Genomic DNA, 20,914 nt, shown 5'->3' on the forward strand with positions numbered 1-20,914 from the left:
CAATTACTAAAACTTTAATTTGCATATATAAATAACTTTATACTAGATCATAGCAAACTTTGGCTCAATTACACTTTGATCACCAAACTTCAATTTATATTAATTTAGTCACTAAACTTTAATTTGATTTCATCAGGCAATAAATCAAGGATTTCAACCGCCAACTGATTACATGGTTGTCTGAAAATCCGAATTAGTCCTCACCATGACACATTATGAAGTCTATTGGAGAGTGTTTATGTTATTGAAAAAGCCACATCATTCGTCGTGTGCGAATCCCATGATTTACTACCCATAAAATCAAATTAAAGTTGAGTGATCAAATCGATCAAACTGAGAGTTCGATGATCAAAGTGAAAATGAGCAAAAGCTTTAGTGACCTACTAAAAATTTACTCAGATTGCACCCAAAAACTCTTGCTTTTATGATCGAAAACACCATCGCGTTGAAAAGGAACCTTGAGACAGGAGAAGTTGGTGTGGAGTGTGCCAAATTAATGTCGTAATTTTCTAAGCGTGAGATGTTGGCATTTCCATATGGTGATCCACCTCTTTCTAGCACCAAAACCCTAAATTTTTCTGACGATAATAGGCTCCATGATGGACACCCTATTTGTTCCTCCTCCAAACCACTATGTAGTCATATGGTAAGTTTTGGCATTGTTGAAAAACTACTGCATTCTCAAAGTTTGATTCTTTGTTGTTTACTTGTGAGAAATTATCAAATTACCGCAAGATTTTATTTTTAATAAGTGAAGAAATGTCAAATGTTAAAATGAAAGATCCTGATCAAATATAGACATTAATAGTGCACTACAAGAAACTGATGAATCATAAACTAAAATTTAGAAAAGCGGAATCCATTACTAATTAGTAATAGATTAGAAACGGAACTATATTCCGTTTCTAATAGAATCGGAATTTGACTCCGTTTCTAATCCGTCTCTAACTTAGAATCAAATTAGAAACAAACTCTAAGTTCATTTCTAATTTTATATTTTGTGAAAAATATATTTTTGTTTTTAAAAGTATTTTAAAAACTCATAAATTACTTATATATATAATTATTAATTTAGATTTTGGTTAAACAAATTCATTGAAAAAACTGTTATTTTTATTAATTAATGAAATAAAACAATAATTTTATTTTCCTATATATAAATTAATTCTCATTTAAAATACTTTTTATTTTTTATATTTAAAAACGGATTATAAATAAAATTATTTTTGTTTCAATATTTATAATTATATATATATTTTTTGTTTCAAATCCGTTTGAAACTTTAGAAATGGTTTTGAAACGAAAGTAAATCTGTTTCAGAATTTAAAAAATATTTAATTATGTTTTTAATCTTTTTTTAAATTTAGAAACACATTATTAGTTTCATTTCTAATTGATGAGCAACAAGATTTTTAGAAACAGAAAAAATTCCGTTTTTAATATGTTTTTTAATTAAATTAGCAATGGACTAGAAATGGAAAAAAGCTGTTTTTAAAAATTATTTTCTTGTATTGCATTTAGACTTTAATCCTGGTCAAGATTTCTGAATGATGTTTTGTACTAACATCATCGATGATGTGGCCCCTCTCTATCTCGAAATTGAAAACACTGATTACTTGGCGTCATGGATTGACATTAAAATTGTAAATACGAGCAATTGCTTCGAATAAAAGCGCGTATTCCATCAATTGTTATCTCAGAATCTCCCGGGGATGAATCAAGCTAATATTTGGGGGCTACTCCACTGATATTCCATCTTCTTTTTACATATTCTATTGGTATAGTCACCAAAATAGTTCTTGTACTTTTCTGTCTCTTCCCTTTTGATCCCTCTACTCAGAAATGCTCCCGACTAGTCCTTTTATTTTTAAAAATGTGCCCACTTAGTTAGAAATGCTCCTAACTAGTCCATTTACTTTTACAAATGCGCCCACTTAATCCCTCTAGTTGGGCCATTTTTAAAAGTAGAGGGACTAGTTGGGAGCATTTCAAACTAAGTGGGCATATTTTCAAAAGTAGAGAGACTAGTTGGGAGCATTTTTGAGTAGAGGGACTAAAAAGAAAGAGAGAGAAAAGTAGAGGGATCAATTAGGGTATTATACCTATTCTATTAGCTTGTGGGCTTCAGTGTTCCCAAGCCTTTGCTTGAAATTTGAGCTAGACCTTTAATTCATACTGACGAATTTGTGGTTAACACTAATGTTTTAATAACCGGACCAGTTGTCGACCCGGTTAGGCAACCGATTTCGGTTGAATTGATTGAACTACGAATCTGGTTGAATTGGCCGATATTTATTTAAAAATTAATTAAAAACAATAATTAGGCTAAAATGTGCAAAAACAATGTAATTCAATCAAATTAGGCTAAAAATAAATTAAATGAAACACTCTAAATCACATTAGGAGAACCATTTCAAGATTCCAAGAAATCAAAGCATCAATAAATCTATAAAAGACTATAATACTAAAACTAAAAAGAAGACAAACTTTTTTAAGTATCCAAAATCCTGCATCACATACAAACACATAAGAGAATGTGATAAATGAGCAATGAGCTATCCTCTTACTGATTATATATAAATAATTAAATATGGCCCAATGATAGAAACTAAGAAAAATTGAGGTCACCTTGTTATGTTAATGTTTTCATTAAACAGTGGGAAATTTAAATATCACAACCGGTTACCTAGTGCTATTATAACCAATAAAATGACTTTGTAAAATCATCAATCAGAACACCATTATAACCAGTTACCTAGTATAGGAGAGATCATGGCCGTTGGCTAAAAGATGAAGATAAAGGAGGTCGATCGGCCATCGGCTTCACGAAGAGAGATCAGCGGGATGCACGATTGATGGGGATGGTCTGGACCGAGAAGAGTTTTTTTTAGGTCATGTAAGTGTTCAGTTTAGTTAAAGACTTTAAGTGTTTAACACTTTAACTTTAATGATTTAGTACCAATTTGTGTAAAGCTATAAGTTAAGTAGTTAACCATAATGAATTAATGATAATATGATTAATATTTTTGCAACTGGCAACTTGGCATCTTGTTTTTTGGTTTTTGATTCTTTGCCTTTGACTTTTTGGGGCTTTAATTGTTGGTATCTCGATGAGTATAATTTGCACTTAATATATAGACCTTCTTTAACTCATAATGAATTAAATTTGAATTACTTTTGAACCAATTTTACTCCTAATCTTATTGTTATTGCATTGTAGGAAAAGAAAGAAAAATGATTTGAAGGAAGAACATGTAAAAATGCACAAAAATTGGAGGAAGAAGAGCAAAAGCAGAAAAATCTAGCGCTTAGGGCGCTAGCATGCAGCCGCTTAGGCGCTACAACATCAAGAGGTGCAAAATGAAAGTATAGCGCCTAGGCGCTACGGGTCTTTGGCGCCTAGGCGCTACCCCGATTTTTTTATGTTATAAAAGGGGCTAGGGGTTGAGACGAAAAGAGAGGAGAATTTTCGGGAGATCAAGAGATCGGGAGCGAAGTTTCGCGCGGATTCATTGCTGAGCTTTTAGTTTTTTTAGTTTTTCTTTGTTTATTTGATTATGAACCTTGTTAATATGTCGAACTTTGCAATCATTATGTTCTAAATACTTTTTTCTAGGGCTACTGATGTAGCCGGACTATGAAACCCTAGATTCATCTTTTGTTTAATTTAATTGATGCTTGTTTCAAGACTATGTTGGATATTTTTAATCTATGCTTAATGCTTGTGATTGCTTGATCACCAATTGCATGATTATTAATTTGATTTGAGACCGAGAGGTGATAATTGAATTAGGTCTTGGTTGAAATATTATACAATCATCATAAGATAGAGATATTTATGAGGTTGTATGCATCATTATAAATTTCTAGAGCTTAATGAGTTCCATAGGTTCCACGGTTATCTCAGAGATGATGTTAACTTATCTAGTGGAATATGCTATTGATGCTTGAGAAAGATCAATATGTAATTTAAGAGAAATTTGATGACAATATAAGAAACAAACATTGATTGATTGAATTAGGTGATCTAGGTGGAATTAGTCTAGGTGAACTCGGAAACCCTAGAATCTCTCGACATTGATTTTTCCTTATCTCTCTCTCTCTCTCTAGTCCTTGAATTAGATTTTCTAAATTAAACTTCTTCAATTTCATTAATCAAGTAGAATTAGGGTTAGTAATTTTGGTAATTAATAGGCTCAATCCTCGTGGGAACGATACTCTCTTATCATTATATTACTTGTTTGCGATAGCGTATACTTGCGTTATATAAATCATAATCAACAAGTTTTTGGCGCCGTTGCCGGGGATTGTGTTCTTTATTAATATCAAGAAAAAAAAAAAACTCTAGTTTCACACAATAATTCATCGTTCTTGATTTGTTTTTTTCTTTTTCTCTTTTAATCAAAATTGTTAAAATTGAATGCGAAAAATTTGGTACTTGAAAGTCTCATACCTTTTGACTCGAAATAGAACGTACGTGTCGCGAGGAACAGGAAGGAGAAAAGACTTACAAATAATCAATCGCCAGAAGCTATGGATAATCTCGAGGAAGCAAGAGTCGGGGACAATGCACCGACAAATGAGCAAGTATTTAATAATCCAATGGTGGTCAATCAACCAATGGTTTTTACGTGATTATCACGATGCCATCAGCGGCATTCAACTCGCGATTAGGCGGCCGGTCATTCAGCGAACAACTTTGAGTGAAGCGGTGACTCTTCAAATGATTCATGCAATTCAGTTCAATGGGCTACCTAATGAAGACCCCAATCTTCATATCGCGAACTTTCTTGAAGTTTGTGATACATTTAAAGTATAATGGAGTGGACGATGAAGCGGTTCAGCTTACGTCTATTTCCTTTCTCTCTAAGAGATAAAGCAAGAAACTGGTTGAATTCATTGCCACCGATTCCATTATGACATGGGATGATCTTGTTCGAAATTCCTTGCCAAATTCTTTTCCACTGACCAAAAACAGACAAAAGATGCGGATTGAAATCAACAATTTTTGCTCAATATGAAGGCGAAACATTATATGAGGCATGGGAAAGATACAAGGAATTATTAAGGAAATGTCCTCATCATGGGTTGCAGAAGTGGATGCAAATTCAAAATTTTTACCAAGGCTCGAACAGACACCACCGTAACACTAGTGGATGCATCTGCAGTGGAGCTTTAATGAAAAAAACTATTGATGAGGCATATGAATTGCTAGAAGATATGGCTGCTAACAACTATCAATGGCCTAATGAGCTGAAAACATGCCAAGGAAGGTGGGTGGAGTACATGAGATAGATGCTATTACCAACCTTTCAACCCAAATAGCAGCTTTCTCAAAGCGATTCATGAATAATAATTTGCTAGCAAATGCGAGTAAAGACTACATCTCTGGCATGTGAAATGTGTAATGGGCCTCATCAAAGCTTTTAATGTCCAGCTGGTAATTCTTTTTCGCAAATGATGATAGTAGAGCAAGCTCAATATGTGGGGAATTTCAATAGGCAACAAGATAACCCCTACTCCAATAGGTATAATCCAGGATGGCGGAATCATCCTAACTCTGTCTTGGAAAAAAATAACTCAACCATGCGAGGAGCAGAGCAACCCACCCCAAGAGAAGAAAAATAAATCGGAGGAAGCAATGGCTCGATTAGCTACAACTCAAACGCAGTTCATGAATGAAACTCGCACTAGCCTCGCAAAAATCGATCCCGCACAAATCGAGAATTTGGAGGTTCGGTTAAGTCAAATGGCGGTATGCTAACGAGAGAGACAACAAGGAAACTTGCCTAGCACATCTGAGGCAAATCCAAGAAAGAGTGGCAATGAACAATGTAGTGCAATTACTTTTGAGGAGTGGAAAGGAATTGAAGATGCCAGAGAAAAAGTCTGAGTCTGTAGATCAGAAGCATGATCAAGATAACCGTGAACACAATAAATCTGAAGCTCCGATTGAAGCACCATTATCTCAAGATAGATTTATAAGAATCCCCTTTCCTCGACATGAAGAAGAATAAACTTGACCCGGCAGTTTGCTAAATTCTTAGATGTATTCAAGAAGCTTCACATTAATATCCCATTTCGTCGAAGCTCTTGAACAAATGCTAAAGCTATGTGAAGTTCATGAAAGAAATTCTTTTCAAACAAAAAGGAAGCTTAAGGATTATGAGGCAGATCGCACTTCATCGAAGAATGCGACGCAATCTTGCAAAAAGAAGTTGCCACCCAAACTCAAGGATCCAGGCAGTTTTACCATCCCATGCTCGATTGGGAATGTGGTGTTTGAGAGGGCATTATGTGATTTGGGAGCAAGTATCAATTTAATGCCCTTATCAATCTTCAAGAAGCTTAACTTGGGAGAAGCGCGGCCTACTACAGTCACATTGCAACTAGCAGATCGTTCATTGAAGCATCCCAGGGGAGTAATTGAAGACGTTCTTGTCAAGATAGATAAGTTCATATTTCCAACTGATTTCATTGTACTTGACATGGAAGAAGATAAAAGATATTCCAATTCGCTTGGCGGACCATTTCTAGCTCTTTCGGGAGAGCACTTATTGATGTGCAAAAAGGGGGAATTATGTCTTGGGTCCAAGAAGAAGAAGTGACTTTCAATGTTTTTTTGATGCTATTAAATATCCTCAAGCAAGTGATTGTTGCTTTCGTATTGATGATATGCGGTAATACTACCAAACTCGGTGAAATTACAAGATTCCTTGGAGGCCGACTAACTCAAGAGTGTATTGATGATATAGAAGAGATGGAGGTGAAAAGAATATCTAGAGTGGATGGATTCTTTTTGAGCCAAATAGGAGGAAGTACTTTGAACCATTAGGGACAAAAATCCTATATGTCTCATTCCATCTATTAACAACCCACCAATTCTTGAATTAAAACCTTTACCAACACATCTCCGTTATGCATATTTGGGAGAATCCACTACCCTACCGGTGATTATTTCATCATCACTTTCTCTTAAAGAAGAAGACAAGCTATTGAGAGTCTTGAGGGAGCACAAATCAGCAATTGGATGGTCATTAGCTGATATTAGAGGAATACGACCATCTATGTGTATGCATCGAATTTATTTGGAAGATAATAACAAGCCATCCATAGAAGCACAAAGAAGGTTAAACCCGACCATGAAAGAAGTGGTCAGAAAAGAAATATTAAAGTGGTTGGATGCTGGGGTAATTTACCCAATTTCAGACAGTTCATGGGTGAGTCCAGTGCAAGTAGTGCCTAAGAAAGGAGGAATGACAGTGGTCAAAAATCAAAACAATGAGTTGATCCCCACAAGAACAATAACTGGTTGGAGAGTTTGTATCGATTACAGGAAGTTAAATAAAGCCACACGAAAAGATCATTTCCCTCTTCCTTTTATTGATCAAATGTTAGATCGATTGGCAGGACATGAATATTATTGCTTCTTAGATGGTTACTCAGGTTATAATCAAATTGCCATTGCTCCAGAAGACCAAGAGAAGACCACCTTTACATGTCCATATGGCACATTTGCCTTCAGAAGGATGCCATTTGGACTATGTAATGCGCCATGCACTTTTCAAAGATGTATGATGGCAATTTTTTCTGACATGGTGGAACATATAATTGAAGTTTTTATGGATGATTTCTCTGTTGTTGGAAGCTCATTTGACAATTGCTTGGATAATCTACAATTGGTCTTTGAAACGATGTGAAGAAACCAACTTAGTGTCTGAATTGGGAAAAAAATGTCACTTCATGGTTCGTGAGGGTATAGTATTGGGTCACAAAATTTCATCCAAAGGCATTGAAGTTGACCGAGCAAAGATTGAAACAATTGGAAAGTTACCACCCCCAACATCAGTTAAAGGAGTTCGGAGTTTTCTTGGTCATGCTCGGATTTTTATAGAAGGTTTATCAAAGATTTTCTCCAAGATCGCCAAGCCATTATCTCATCTTCTTGAGAAGGGAGTCTCTTTTTGTGTTTGATGAAGAATGTAAACGGGCTTTCTTTTATTTTTGAAGGACAAATTAGTATCAACACCCATAGTTGTGACTCCAAACTGGGAATTACCATTTGAACTGATGTGTGATGCAAGTGATTATGCAATTGGAGCTGTTCTTGGACAACGTATTGATCGGGTATTCCATGTCATCTACTATGCAAGTCGAACCCTTAATGAGGCACAACTTAATTATGCAACAACGGAAAAAGAATTATTGGCTATCGTTTTTTTGCCTTTGACAAATTCCGCCATACTTGATTGGGAACAGAGTTATTGTTTTTACTCGATCACTCGAAAGAATTAAATATCTCTTAGCAAAGAAGGATGCAAAGCCAAGACTTATTCGGTGGGTGTTATTATTACAAGAGTTTGATTTGGAGATCAGAGATAAGAAGGGTTCAGAGAATCTCATTGCAGATCATCTTTCATGACTAGAGTTAGCTAATGACATGTTGCCATCAGAAGTGCCTATTGGTGATAATTTCCCAGATGAGCAAATACTTGCAGTATCTCATAATCGGCCTCCATGGTATCTCGACTATGTAAATTACCTTTGCGACTAATATTCTTCCACCCGAATTGTCATACCAACAAAGAAAAAAAGTTTCTCTCGATGTGAAGCATTATTATTGGGAGGAACCAGTTTTGTACAAGCATTGTCTCGATCAAATCATAAGGCGTTGTGTTCTCGAAGAAGAGATGGAAGATTTGTTGAATCATTGTCATACACTTGAGTGTGGAGGACACTTTGGGGGTAATGAACTCATGCAAAAAAATTCTTCGATCGAGATTTTTATTGGCCAACCTTATTTAAAGACGCTCATGTTTTTGTCACTTCTTGTGATCGCTGTCAAAGAATGGGAAATATTTCTAAGCGGAATGAAATGACTTTGAAGAACATGCTTGAAGTAGAACTGTTTGATGTATGGGGCATAGATTTTATGGGACCTTTTCCTTCGTCATATAATAACAAGTACATCTTGCTTGCAGTCGACTATGTATCCAAGTGGGTAGAAGCATAGCAACTCATACAAATGATGGTAAAGTGGTGTGCAATTTTCTTCAAAAGTTTATTTTCACAAGGTTTGGTGTTCCACGGGCAATAGTAAGTGATGGAGGTTCACACTTTTTGCAACAAAACCATTTGAATCCCTATTATTGAAGTATGGAGTCAAACATAAAACATCATTAGCATATCACCCATGAGACCAATGGACAAGCGTAAATATCTAACCGACAAGTAAAAAGCAGATTTTTGGAGAAAATGGTAAGCAATTCTCGTAAAGATTGGGCTAAGAAACTAGATGATGCATTATGGGCATATCGCACTGCTTTTAAAACACCAATTGGAATGTCCCCATATCGGCTAGTCTATGGTAAAGCGTGTCATCTTCCTGTTGAGTTGGAACATAAAGCTTATTGGGCTATGAAGCAGTTGAATATGAGCATGCAAGCAGCAGGAGAGAAACGTATTTTACAATTAAATGAGCTCGATGAATTTCGAAATGAAGCTTATGAAAATGCAAAAATTTATAAGGAACGAACAAAAGCTTGGCATGACAAATTCATCTTGCGCAAAAACTTTTTGCCAGGACAACAGGTACTTTTATTTAACTCAAAGTTGCGACTATTCCCAGGTAAATTTAAGTCAAAGTGGTCTGGACCATTCACCATCACCAAGGTGTTTCCTTATGGGGTCGTGGAGATCAATCAACCCGAAAAAGGAGCTTTCAAAGTTAATGGACAGAGATTAAAGCTATATTTTGAGGGAAATTTTGACAAAGACAAAACGAATATCGTCCTTAACTCACCATAAAAAATAAATAAAGAGAAGTCAGTCGAGTCGAGGGACAATAAACCAAGCGCTTCTTGGGAGGCAACCCAGGCATTTCTAATCCTTTATTTTATTTATATTATTATTTTTTTCTTTATTTTTTTGAACCTGTGCTAGTTTTTATTTTTTTATTTTTATTTTTTATTATTATTATTATTATTATTTTTTTTATTTTTCTTTATTATTATTATTAAAAAAAATTATTATTATTATTATTATTATTTTATTTTATTTATTTTTATTTTTATTTTTTATTTTTTTCATTCTAGCTATCTTATAGGTGTGTCAAAAGTGTTAAAAAAAACAATATAAATAAATAATAATTAATTAATCAAAAACCTTAAAGGTCTAGACAGAAAGTGGGGCGCTCAGGCGCCACATATGTAGCGCCTGAGCGCCATGTGTCTATTTTATTTTATTTTTTTTATTTTCTTAAAAAAAAAAGTGATAAATATATTCAATGTGGGGCTGAGGTTGTGGAGCGCCTCAGCGCTACTGTCTTAGCACCTAAGTTTAGGAGGCAATGAATATGTGCGCCACTTTGCACATTCCAAACAGAGATATTAGTGCTTAGGCGTTGTGATTCTGGCGCCTAGGCTCTCGCCCGAATTTAAAAAAAAAAATATATATTTATATCTATATTAAATAATGAAACCCTAAACCAATTGAAAGGTAAAAAGTAAAACCCTAGCCTTTCACTTTCTCTTCTTCCTTCTCACTTTACCTCTTCTCTTATTTACTTTCAATCCTTTGAAATCTATGACATCTTGGTGTTCGATCTTCATCTTGTTGGTGTTTTGTGCCGATCAAAGGAGAACTTGGAAGTTTTGAGGGGATTCCATTGGTAATATTCATGTTTCTTTTTCTCCAAGCAAGGTAATCTCTTTTTAGTGTTCTTTTGCTACATTCCATCATGCCTAATTTGTATAAGATCATGATTTCCAGTGCAATAATTGAAGCATGATGATTTAAGGAACTCTTTGGGTTTTTATGTGAAAAAAAAAACTGTGAAAAATCATCATTATGAGTGGAATTGCTTTTGATATGCTTAATTTAAATAATATGTTTGTGGTGAATTGTTTGAATTGCGATTGAATTCAAGTTTGGGGGGTATTTATTCAAGAATTTAACTATAAAACCCTAGACACATAATTATTCATCACCATGGCTCCTAAAAGACATAGAGCTTCCACTTCATCCGAACTATTTGATCATCATCGTTTTGTCGATATTGAAGCATCAAAGAGATATCATGAGTCGGTAGTCAAGAGAAACCTAATCCCTGAACGAGGATTAAAGCCGTGTTGTTCTAATCAACGTGAAATATTTTTAATTATTAGGGATCAAGGATGGGAAGACTTTGTTAAACAACCAGAAGCCGCAGTTGTTTCTTTAGTAAGGGAATTCTATGCAAACATGGATGAATCTAGTTTAAGTGTCATTGTAAGGGGGAAACTAGTGAAATTTGATTATTCCACCATCAATAGATTTTATAAACTCCCGAATATTGACAATGATGAATATAGCACTTATATCAACGATGAATTAAATTTAGAACAAGTGCTAGAAACTATTGGGAGACCAGGGGCTCAATGGACTATGCGAGGAGATGACCCTCTATCCTTTCAAACTTCTGAATTAAATAACCTTAACAAAGCTTGGCTTAGCTTCATTGGAGCCAAATTGAAACCTGTGACTCATTATAGTGATGTTAATAAAGATAGAGCAATTTTGCTATATGCTATTGTCACAGGTAAATCAATTGATGTCGGAAGAATCATTCAACAATCCATTAGACACTCTAGACGAGCCTCAACAACTGGCGGTTTAGGACATCCTTCTTTAATTACCGCCTTATGTAGAGAAGCTGGTGTTACATGGCAACAAGATGAAGAGTTATTACATCCTAAGAGTCTCATCCATAAGAATTTTATAGCAAGATTGAAAAGTTGGGATTCACCACTTGCAAGTAACACAGGTGCTAGCTCTTCTAGGCCACCTTGCATACCAAAGCACCCTTCCTCTAAATCTCGTAAGTCCATAGAAGACCAATTTGATAATTTACAAAGGGAAGTAGAAAACCAAAGGCAAGAGTTAACACAATTTTTTTCTTATCAAGTGGCATTTAACTCTAGTCTTGTGCAGTTGTTCAATCAATGTGGCCTCAACACAGGACCCAATGCTGTTCAATTTCCATCAGCCCCAACCTTCCACGAACACCCACCACCAAATAATGACAATGAAGAGGATGCTAGTTGAGACATTCAAGGGAGTTTTTTTACTTTTTATTTTTGTACTTTCTATTTATTTATTTATTTCTCTTTGCTTACATTGAGGACAATGTCTTCTTCTAAGTTTGGGGGTATTTTTGTGGTGTTTAAAAGAGAAAGAGTTATTTGGTTTATGGAACAATGATGGCCGATGATAAAAATTCTAGTGGTTTTTCTAATCCATGAAAAACAATAGATGTGTCTCTTTTGACTATAGTGCTTGTGTTGCTTTTATTTTTTTGGTTCCTTTACACTCTTAGCACATCCCAGTTATGCTTACTAAGTTGTCCAAATACTTAGAGATCATTTATGCAAATTAGGAGCTTACTAAAGCCTTGAAAGACCCTAGAATTAGTTAGTTAGATCATTTGTTTTAAATAAGCAGAAAGAGCTACCACCTTTGATGTGTGAAGCCACTTCTGAAAAGTCGGATACTAAGTATGCCCTATTGGGAGAAAGGGCTACCTCAAAGGATGTGTGAAAGCTACTGTTTAAAAAAAAATGATGATGGAATTATAAAAAAAAAAAAAATGATGAAAAATATATTTAATTAAATAAGTTTGGGGGTTCAATTAGAGGTTTGGTGGGTTCTTATTTTTGCATAAATGAACAAGAGTTCAAGGATAGCGAAGTAGCAAAGACTGGACACACACACACATGGAACCTTAAATGGAGTAAGATTTGCTCTCTAGTTGAAATAGTAGACCGTGCTTAAAATTTCTTTTTATGGGTTTGAAAAATCCAACTTTGAGGCCGGAGTTTCACTTAATGTTGCTGTTAATCATAGTGCTTTGTTTCATGATATTTTTCTTTCTCTTTCTTTTGTTCGAGGGCGAACAAAACTCTAAGTTTGGGGGTATTTGATGAGTATAATTTGCACTTAATATATAGACCTTCTTTAACTCATAATGAATTAAATTTGAATTATTTTGAACCAATTTTACTCCTAATCTTATTGTTATTGCATTGTAGGAAAGAAAGAAAATGATTTGAAGGAAGAACATGTAAAAGGCACAAAAATTGGAGGAAGAAGAGCAAAACAGAAAATCTAGCGCCTAGGCGCTAGCATGCAGCGCTTAGGCGCTACAACATCAAGAGGTGCAAAACAGAAAGTATAGCGCCTAGGCGCTACAGTCTTTAGCGCCTAGGCGCTACCCCGATTTTTTTATGTTATAAAAAGGGGCTAGGGGTTGAGACGAAAAGGGAGGAGAATTTTGGAGATCAAGAGATCGGGAGCGAAGTTTCGGCGCGGATTCATTGCCAGGCTTTAGTTTTTAGTTTTTTCTTTGTTTATTTGATTATGAACCTTGTTAATATGTCGAAACTTTGCAATCATTATGTTCTAAATACTTTTTTTCTAGGGCTACGATGTAGCCGGACTATGAAAACCCTAGATTCATCTTTTGTTTAATTTAATTGATGCTTGTTTCAAGACTATGTTGGATATTTTTAATCTATGCTTAATGCTTGTGATTGCTTGATCACCAATTGCATGATTATTAATTTGATTTGAGACCGAGAGGTGATAATTGAATTAGGTCTTGGTTGAAATATTATACAATCATCATAAGATAGAGATATTTATGAGGTTGTATGCATCATTATAAATTTCTAGAGCTTAATGAGTTCCATAGGTTCACAGCTATCTCGGAGATGATGTTAACTTATCTAGTGGAATATGCTATTGATGCTTGAGAAAGATCAATATGTAATTTAGAGAAATTTGATGACAATATAAGAAACAAACATTGATTGATTGAATTAGGTGATCTAGGTGGAATTAGTCTAGGTGAACTCGGAAACCCTAGAATCTCTCGACATTGATTTCTCCTTATCTCTCTCTCTCTCTAGTCCTTGAATTAGATTTTCTAAATTAAACTTCTTCAATTTCATTAATCAAGTAGAATTAGGGTTAGTAATTTTGGTAATTAATAGGCTCAATCCTCGTGGGAACGATACTCTCTTATCATTATATTACTTGTTTGCGATAGCGTATACTTGCGTTATATAAATCATAATCCAACAGTATCTTGCTTTTTGGGACCATTAAATCATTTGGTTTAAGTTTAAGTGTTTAATTTTAAAATAAATAAACTATTTAAATAATTTAAATCATCCTTTCTGGTCCAACCGGTTCACCGATTGAACCGCCTGATCTAGTTACTTATTGTTTGGGATGATTAACTGGACCGGTTTACCAGCCGGTTTCCGGTTGAACCGGATGGTCCGGTCCAATTTTTAAATCATTGGTTGGCACGTGGCAATACGAACGGAAGTAGCCATCATGCCCGAGATTACAAATAACAAATAAGAGGTGGTAGCTATGGTGCCGGTGCCGGCAGGATCATTTTATAAGCAAACAAAGTATTTTTTTTATTTTAATAGTGTGGTTTAAACCATACCTTGTCTGCTAGGATTATGTATTTATTTATTTATTTATTTAAATTTATGCAATGATTTCAAAGGCAAGAACAAGCTAGTGTTGTATGCTGGTAAAACTGTCTTATTTAACTCAAAGTAGAAGCTTTCATTTTATTGAAGTGTTTGTGGTTAACACTTCCCTTTGGTTCGATTGTTGGCATGCTGGACTTGTACTCAAAGATCTCTGGCCAATTCTTTTTTCTCAATGTACTTCTCCTTGGATAACTATCAGGTAATTTACACAACATCTGAATAATCTAGAGATTTTATTTCCCTTAGCCTCACCTGATATGTTATCTTCTCTTTTAGAAATTATTCATGACCGTTCCCTTAATCAGGATGACATTCCTACCTGGGCTCTAGAAAAAAGTGAAAATTCATAGTCAAATCATTTTACAAATTTCTTATTGATGGTGGAATGCGTAGCCCGCATTATTCTTACTTTTGGAAAATCCAATGCCCTAGAAAAATTACCCTTTTCTGTTGGCTAGCTGGGAAGACAAAATCCTTACTCTCACATATCTTTTCAAGAAAGGTTGCAACATTCAAAATTCCTCAAATACCTGTGTCCTCTGTCACAATGCTTCTGTAAACCTGAACCACCTTTTTCTCGACTGTGAATTCTCTAAATGTATTTGGGCATTTTTCTCTCATGTCTTAGATTCAAATTCTTCTCCACAGTCAATCCCTTTACTTTGGACCACTTGGTTACCATCTCTTACCTCTCAATATCGAATCCTTTGGGACCTTATCTCTTGTGCAATCTTGTGGAATATATGGATTGAACGAAATACTCATATTTTTCACTTGAATGCGTTACCGCTTTATAATATTATTTTTAAAACTGCTAATATGCTTCTTTCTTAGTTCTCAACAGCTGCTGATAGACATCAGCAATCACTCAATGAAGCTTCTCAGAAAATTAAGCGCTCGCTCAACTTCCTTAGCGCTAGAATCTCAAATCCACCTGGCGACTCCGACCCCGATGTTGCTCAGGAGTAGGCACTCCTTTTGACTATCTAGACAGGCCTGAGATGTCAGACGGTGTCTTCTACCTACTTAGATTCTTTTTCTAGCTTATCCTTTGCCTTATGTTGTCTTTTGTATCTCGTCACCTCTGGTGAGAGGAGTTTCCTACTTTGTACTGTCATTCTTTTCTTCAATAAATCTGTGGTTTATCCACATTTATTTAAAAAAAAATGTTTGTGGTACATTGATAGATAATATATTATTTCTGATTATTTTTATTAATTTATTTACTACTGGCACTTCCTTCATGTCCGTACAGCATATGGTCTCTAGCTAGCCTGCCTCTCTCTGTGATCATCTTCACTCCCATCATTCTGAACATAATAAAATAAAATATAATGATTAAAGCTAATAATACTAGTATTCTAACGTATTTTTATTATATATATATATATATATATATGTTTTTCTAGGTTGATAAAAAACAAGATATACACAGAGCCAGAGAGAAGTGGATAAATTAACAGTGCTATAAACAGTATCAAAAGCATAATTTGACGGTTCAAATTGAACGAATCACTTTTTATTATACTACTATTTATAAATACAGTAATAATATTTATCTATATAATAAAATTTGGACGAGTTAGAGACTGTTAGATTTCAATCTAATGGTTTAGCACCAACATTCGTAAGTACAATATCTATGAATTTTCTTAGACAACACAATCTCTATATTTTATAGTATATTATTGGGTTTGTCTATTTATTTTTGGGTTCTATTATTTTTTTTAAAATGCGTGCACAATCTTATAACCTCAAAATTATTTATCATTTATTTTATTATTTTTTCCTTTTGTCATGCCATTACCCAACACTTAGCACATGATCTACAAACAAATATAGTTTCTTGAATTTTTTTAAAGATAAATTATTACTGTTTTTTAAATAATTATCATCAGAGATAACCTACAAATCTTCTAATATTTAATCTTCATAATTATTGCACCAAAGCCATAAATACATAATTAACTTCATAAATATTTTTTTGGTTATTTAATATACTTTATACTATTATGTTCAACTATATTTTTATTAAATAAAAATAATATTAAAAAATTAATTAAAATTTTTTTTATAAATTTTAGGTTATCAACCATTTTAACTGATTTTTTTAATTCATATAAATTATTTAAATAAAAAATAAAAAGACTAGAGAAATTAAATACCTGCCAAGCATCATAACAGTGGCCTGAGGATTAGTTCCGGGGGATTCAACAAACAAAGAGCTATCCCCCACCCTCAAATTCCCAACGCCAATGATCTTGTAATCCTTATCCACCACCTTCCCAACAATACACCCTCCATGATAATGCCACAAAGTTGTCACAGTTCTCTTGCAGAACTCAGGCAATGACTTTGTCTCATTCCCACTTTTCGGTATCAAATTTGGAAAAAGATTCACACTCATGTTCAACAACATCTCATCTGTGTAACTTAAATTCCCCATCAGCTCTATCACTGGCCTTGTTTTCGCAATCTTTAATAACAAACTAACTCCGGTGACACATCGCCTGAGATCTTCAGGCTCGGCATAGTAGTTAAAGGTAACAGCCGGGTTGCTGGTTACATTGGTGTTAATCAGGCTGAGATTTCCTTTGGAGAGAGGACCTATGATCTTCTTGTGAATAGAACCTCCTCGGAATACCTCTTTTAACTGTATTATATAATAGTCTGATATTAGTTAATTTGATAAATATGAATAATATTATTCATATAATTTAAAATAAAAATTACCTCGGACATATTGCCATTCTTGACAGTGACGATGCTGTCATTATTTTGGCTAATGCCACTGATGGTCTCAACATAGAAACCCTCAGTAGTGATGCCTACTACCTGAGCTAGTGTTTTCTTTTGTGGCTCTGGTGTAGGGATTTGGATGTTATTTGATGGGACGTCTGCCATCTCTTTTCCTACATGCTCATTGTTTAGTATCACCGTAATATTCATCTTTCGTAAGTCTTCCTCTGGTCCGACACCGCTTAGTAATAATAATTGCGGTGTTCCGATCGCGCCGGAGGTTAAAATTACCTCACTTCGCTCATCTGCTTTGATAAATGCTTCATGTCGATTGTCATTCTCGTCGATGAAGATCACTCCGATTGCTTTGGAGTTTGTGCCTGTTTAAATATTTGTTTAATTTGATAATGCAAAGTTGGTAATCATCACTATCGCCATAATAGACGAGTGATAATACAATTAACTTCCATACCAAAAATTAAAAATTAGTCTTCTTTTCAAAACATAATTATAGATTGAGAGAATATGTGGATTGCCACATCCACATTAGTACTAAAATAAAAAATAAAAGAGAAAATTATTTAAATAGTTACCAAACTATTTAGATACTCTTATTTGAATTATCAAATTATAAAAAAATTAATTAATTAGTATCTCAATTTGAGATTCACATTCAATTGAGTCACTAATGCGGTCATGCTGTTAATTAATAACAGACTGATGTAGTATACGTTGGGTGGCATAACTAATGCCATATATGCCTTGTAATAAAAAATCATATTTACGAAACTCTTTTAACTGAAATAATTGTCACCGTTGTTGAGAGAAATAAAGAAACACACTAACCTTTTGTATCAAAGATGATCTTTTCCGCGTTGGCATAAATGAGGACATCAAGGTTTCGAGGGTTGCCGGCGGCCAAGAGATCGGCGGCGGTGTGTCGGAAGCCATTATTATCGAAGATTGAACCGCCAAACTTCGTCCCGTTGATATGTTGATAGGTGTATCCATTGAAGGGAGTGACTCCAACCTCCAAGAACCCATCCTTCACTGCACTTTGCCATGGCGCAGCTGGATTCAAGAAGACTATCTTGTCCTCCACCCATTTGTATGACTCATTCACCAACACTTCATCCCATCCAGCATTTCTTACAAAACTACCGTAAATATAATGTTATTTATAAAATTACTATACAGCTATATAATTAATACATTTGAAGCATAGAATTAATTATGAATAAATAAAATATTATCTTAATTTAATGAGTTCAAATTTTTATGTATATAAAAAATATATGCTAAGAGATGTTTAATTTTTTATAAAATTAAAAAAATATTCCGTTCCATTCTTTTAATGTACTTTTACAATTAAATCATATTTTTTAAATAATAGTAATTTTGAAAAGTTAATATAATTTTTTATAAATTTTAGATTATCAACTAATTTAACAGATTTTTTTAAATTCATGTGAATTAGTTAAAATTGATAAATAAAAATGACCATATGGAGTATATATTATCCTAATATATAATCTCTAATATGAAATTCTTAAATATATGTCTTGTAAATTATTTTTTTAATGTGATTTTTGTATGGCTTTATATATATGCCATTATGAAACTACCCTTGTAAAACTAATTATTATCTTTAGGCCTCTATGTTTATACCATTTAAGATATGTTATTATGTGTGAACTCAATCATAATTAACCATTTGCTGCATCATAAGAAATGATGCCCGGAGTATAAAGACAAACCTATAATTTTTTTTTTCTCTTTTTCATTTTAATATTATTAAAAAAAAAATTAATCACAGGAATATACACATAAATATGATCAGTTCTATATAAAATAGTCGGTTATCTCATTTTTTTTCCAACTCAAAAGAAACCTTTAACTTGGTATATGAATAATAATATTATTATCTCAAAATTAAGAAACAAAGAAGACACAAACCTAGGCTGAGCTCTAGAGTAGAAGCCACCATTGATGCAAGTATTGCCACCCAAAACTCTTGCTCTATGATTGAAAACACCATCAGTTGATAGGAACCTTTGAACAGGAGAAGTTGGTGTGGAGTGTGCCAAATTAATGTCGTAATTTTCTAAGCGTGAGATGTTGGCATTTCCATATGGTGATCCACCTCTTTCTAGCACCAAAACCCTAAATTTTTCAGACAGTGTTGCTGCCAATGGACACCCTGCTGTTCCTCCTCCAACCACTATGTAGTCATATGGTAAGTTTGGCATTGTTGAAAAACTACTTGCATTTCTGAAGTTTGGTTGTTTGTTGTTTGCTTGTGAGAAATTACCTACAAGATTTATTTTAATAAGTGAAGAAATGTCAAATATAGACTTTAAAATAAAAGATCCTGATCTATTTGAGTCGGTGAGAAATTTAGTAAAATAATATACTGAATATAAAAATTTTAAATATGTACGAACATTGAATATATATATATTTGACAAATATGAATAAGTTATATGTCAGAGATAGATACCCACAAGTTAAGTTCTATAACACTAGACTAAGTTGGAATTCGAACTCATCTTCTCAATAGAACAAACACTTTATATAAAAAACTCGATGCTAATAAATTAAAAAATCATTGATAAAATACTGAATATATTTTAACAGACAAGTTTATTAGATTTAATAAATATATATAAAATGAAATGCTATGTCATGTAGATTGGAGGGTAATAATATAAGGATGAAGAGGAAAAGAAAAAGAAATAGCCATATTGCTCTAAGCTATCTTGGCATAGAGGCCTTTTCTCTCTTTATTGCACTTTTTTCTTCTTTTGCGTGTGCATTTATATATAACATCATCAAATAATAATATACTGAATTTAGAATCATAAAATATATGTAAATATTAAGTATATTCTAATAAATATTAAATATTCACGAATAATATTAAAAAAATATATATAAACTGAAATACCATGACATGGGTATAATGAGACGAGGATGAAGATGAAACGAAAGAGAAATAAGTCGTCCTTCTTCCAAGCTGTAAGGGTTCTGCCTACCGTGACACAAGCCATGGTGACTTAGAGTCTTAGATGCCCTTTTGCTTTTGCATGAAAGATTAATAGAGAGAAATTGTTGATAAATTTATTGGTAATAGTTAAATACAACTAAAGTTTGGTGTCCCCACTATTGAAAGAGATAACTTATCCTTTCTTAAGTTGAAGAAGACCATTCGTGCATTATGGTTTTTTTTTTTCGTCAACCTATATAATTTTATAACATTAATTATATTTGAGTTTTATGTTTAAATTTAAAATCTGAAGATAAAATGAGAGAAATATTTCTAAGTTTCTTAAATTGTTTTGAAATATTGATATAAATTTGAATTTCTTATGACTGTTTTTCTCCCTGCCCAGTGTCAGACAAGGTAAATAACATCAAGACAACAAATATAGTTAGAAACAAAGCAAACGATGAACTTTGAACTCATTTACTCAGATGAAAAACATCTTGTTACATTCTCCACAAATAAACAAAAAACTCCATTACTTTACTGAGATGAACAACAACAAAAAGGTTGCTGACAGTGAGTATAACAGCTGAGCAAATTGCAAGCACATCACGATCATTGATTACAACAGCTGAGCAAA

The 20,914-nt window shown here is 33.7% G+C and overlaps 2 protein-coding genes and 1 non-coding gene across 4 annotated transcripts; 1 reads left to right on the top strand and 2 right to left on the bottom strand.

Moving 5' to 3' along the window:
• Positions 1-4,982: 4,982 nt before the first annotated feature.
• On the bottom strand, positions 4,983-5,090 carry LOC120281444. Its single transcript, XR_005542584.1, has one exon. It is a non-coding gene; the product is annotated as a small nucleolar RNA R71 (small nucleolar RNA).
• A 4,165-nt stretch (positions 5,091-9,255) lies between these two features.
• On the top strand, positions 9,256-9,807 carry LOC120281229. The gene has a single exon (XM_039288105.1). It carries the CDS (start codon positions 9,256-9,258, stop codon positions 9,805-9,807), a length of 552 nt encoding a protein of 183 aa, XP_039144039.1.
• Positions 9,808-15,345: 5,538 nt separating this feature from the next.
• LOC120280004 (protein HOTHEAD-like) lies at positions 15,346-20,379 on the bottom strand. 2 transcript variants are annotated; one of them, XM_039286695.1, is made up of 6 exons: positions 20,242-20,379; positions 19,245-19,599; positions 18,135-18,445; positions 17,283-17,668; positions 16,715-17,202; positions 15,346-15,859 (listed from the first exon to the last, which is right to left on the bottom strand). In XM_039286695.1, exons 1-6 carry the CDS (start codon positions 20,336-20,338, stop codon positions 15,769-15,771), a joined length of 1,728 nt encoding a protein of 575 aa, XP_039142629.1. In that variant the 5' UTR covers positions 20,339-20,379; the 3' UTR covers positions 15,346-15,768. The 2 variants fall into 2 exon arrangements, with proteins under 2 accessions (XP_039142629.1, XP_039142628.1); XM_039286694.1 differs by having other exon boundaries at positions 20,236-20,379.
• Between the last annotated feature and the right edge of the window lie 535 nt (positions 20,380-20,914).

The sequence above is a fragment of the Dioscorea cayenensis genome, chromosome 17 (genome assembly GCF_009730915.1).
Source record: "Dioscorea cayenensis subsp. rotundata cultivar TDr96_F1 chromosome 17, TDr96_F1_v2_PseudoChromosome.rev07_lg8_w22 25.fasta, whole genome shotgun sequence".
Taxonomy (NCBI): Eukaryota; Viridiplantae; Streptophyta; class Magnoliopsida; order Dioscoreales; family Dioscoreaceae; genus Dioscorea; species Dioscorea cayenensis.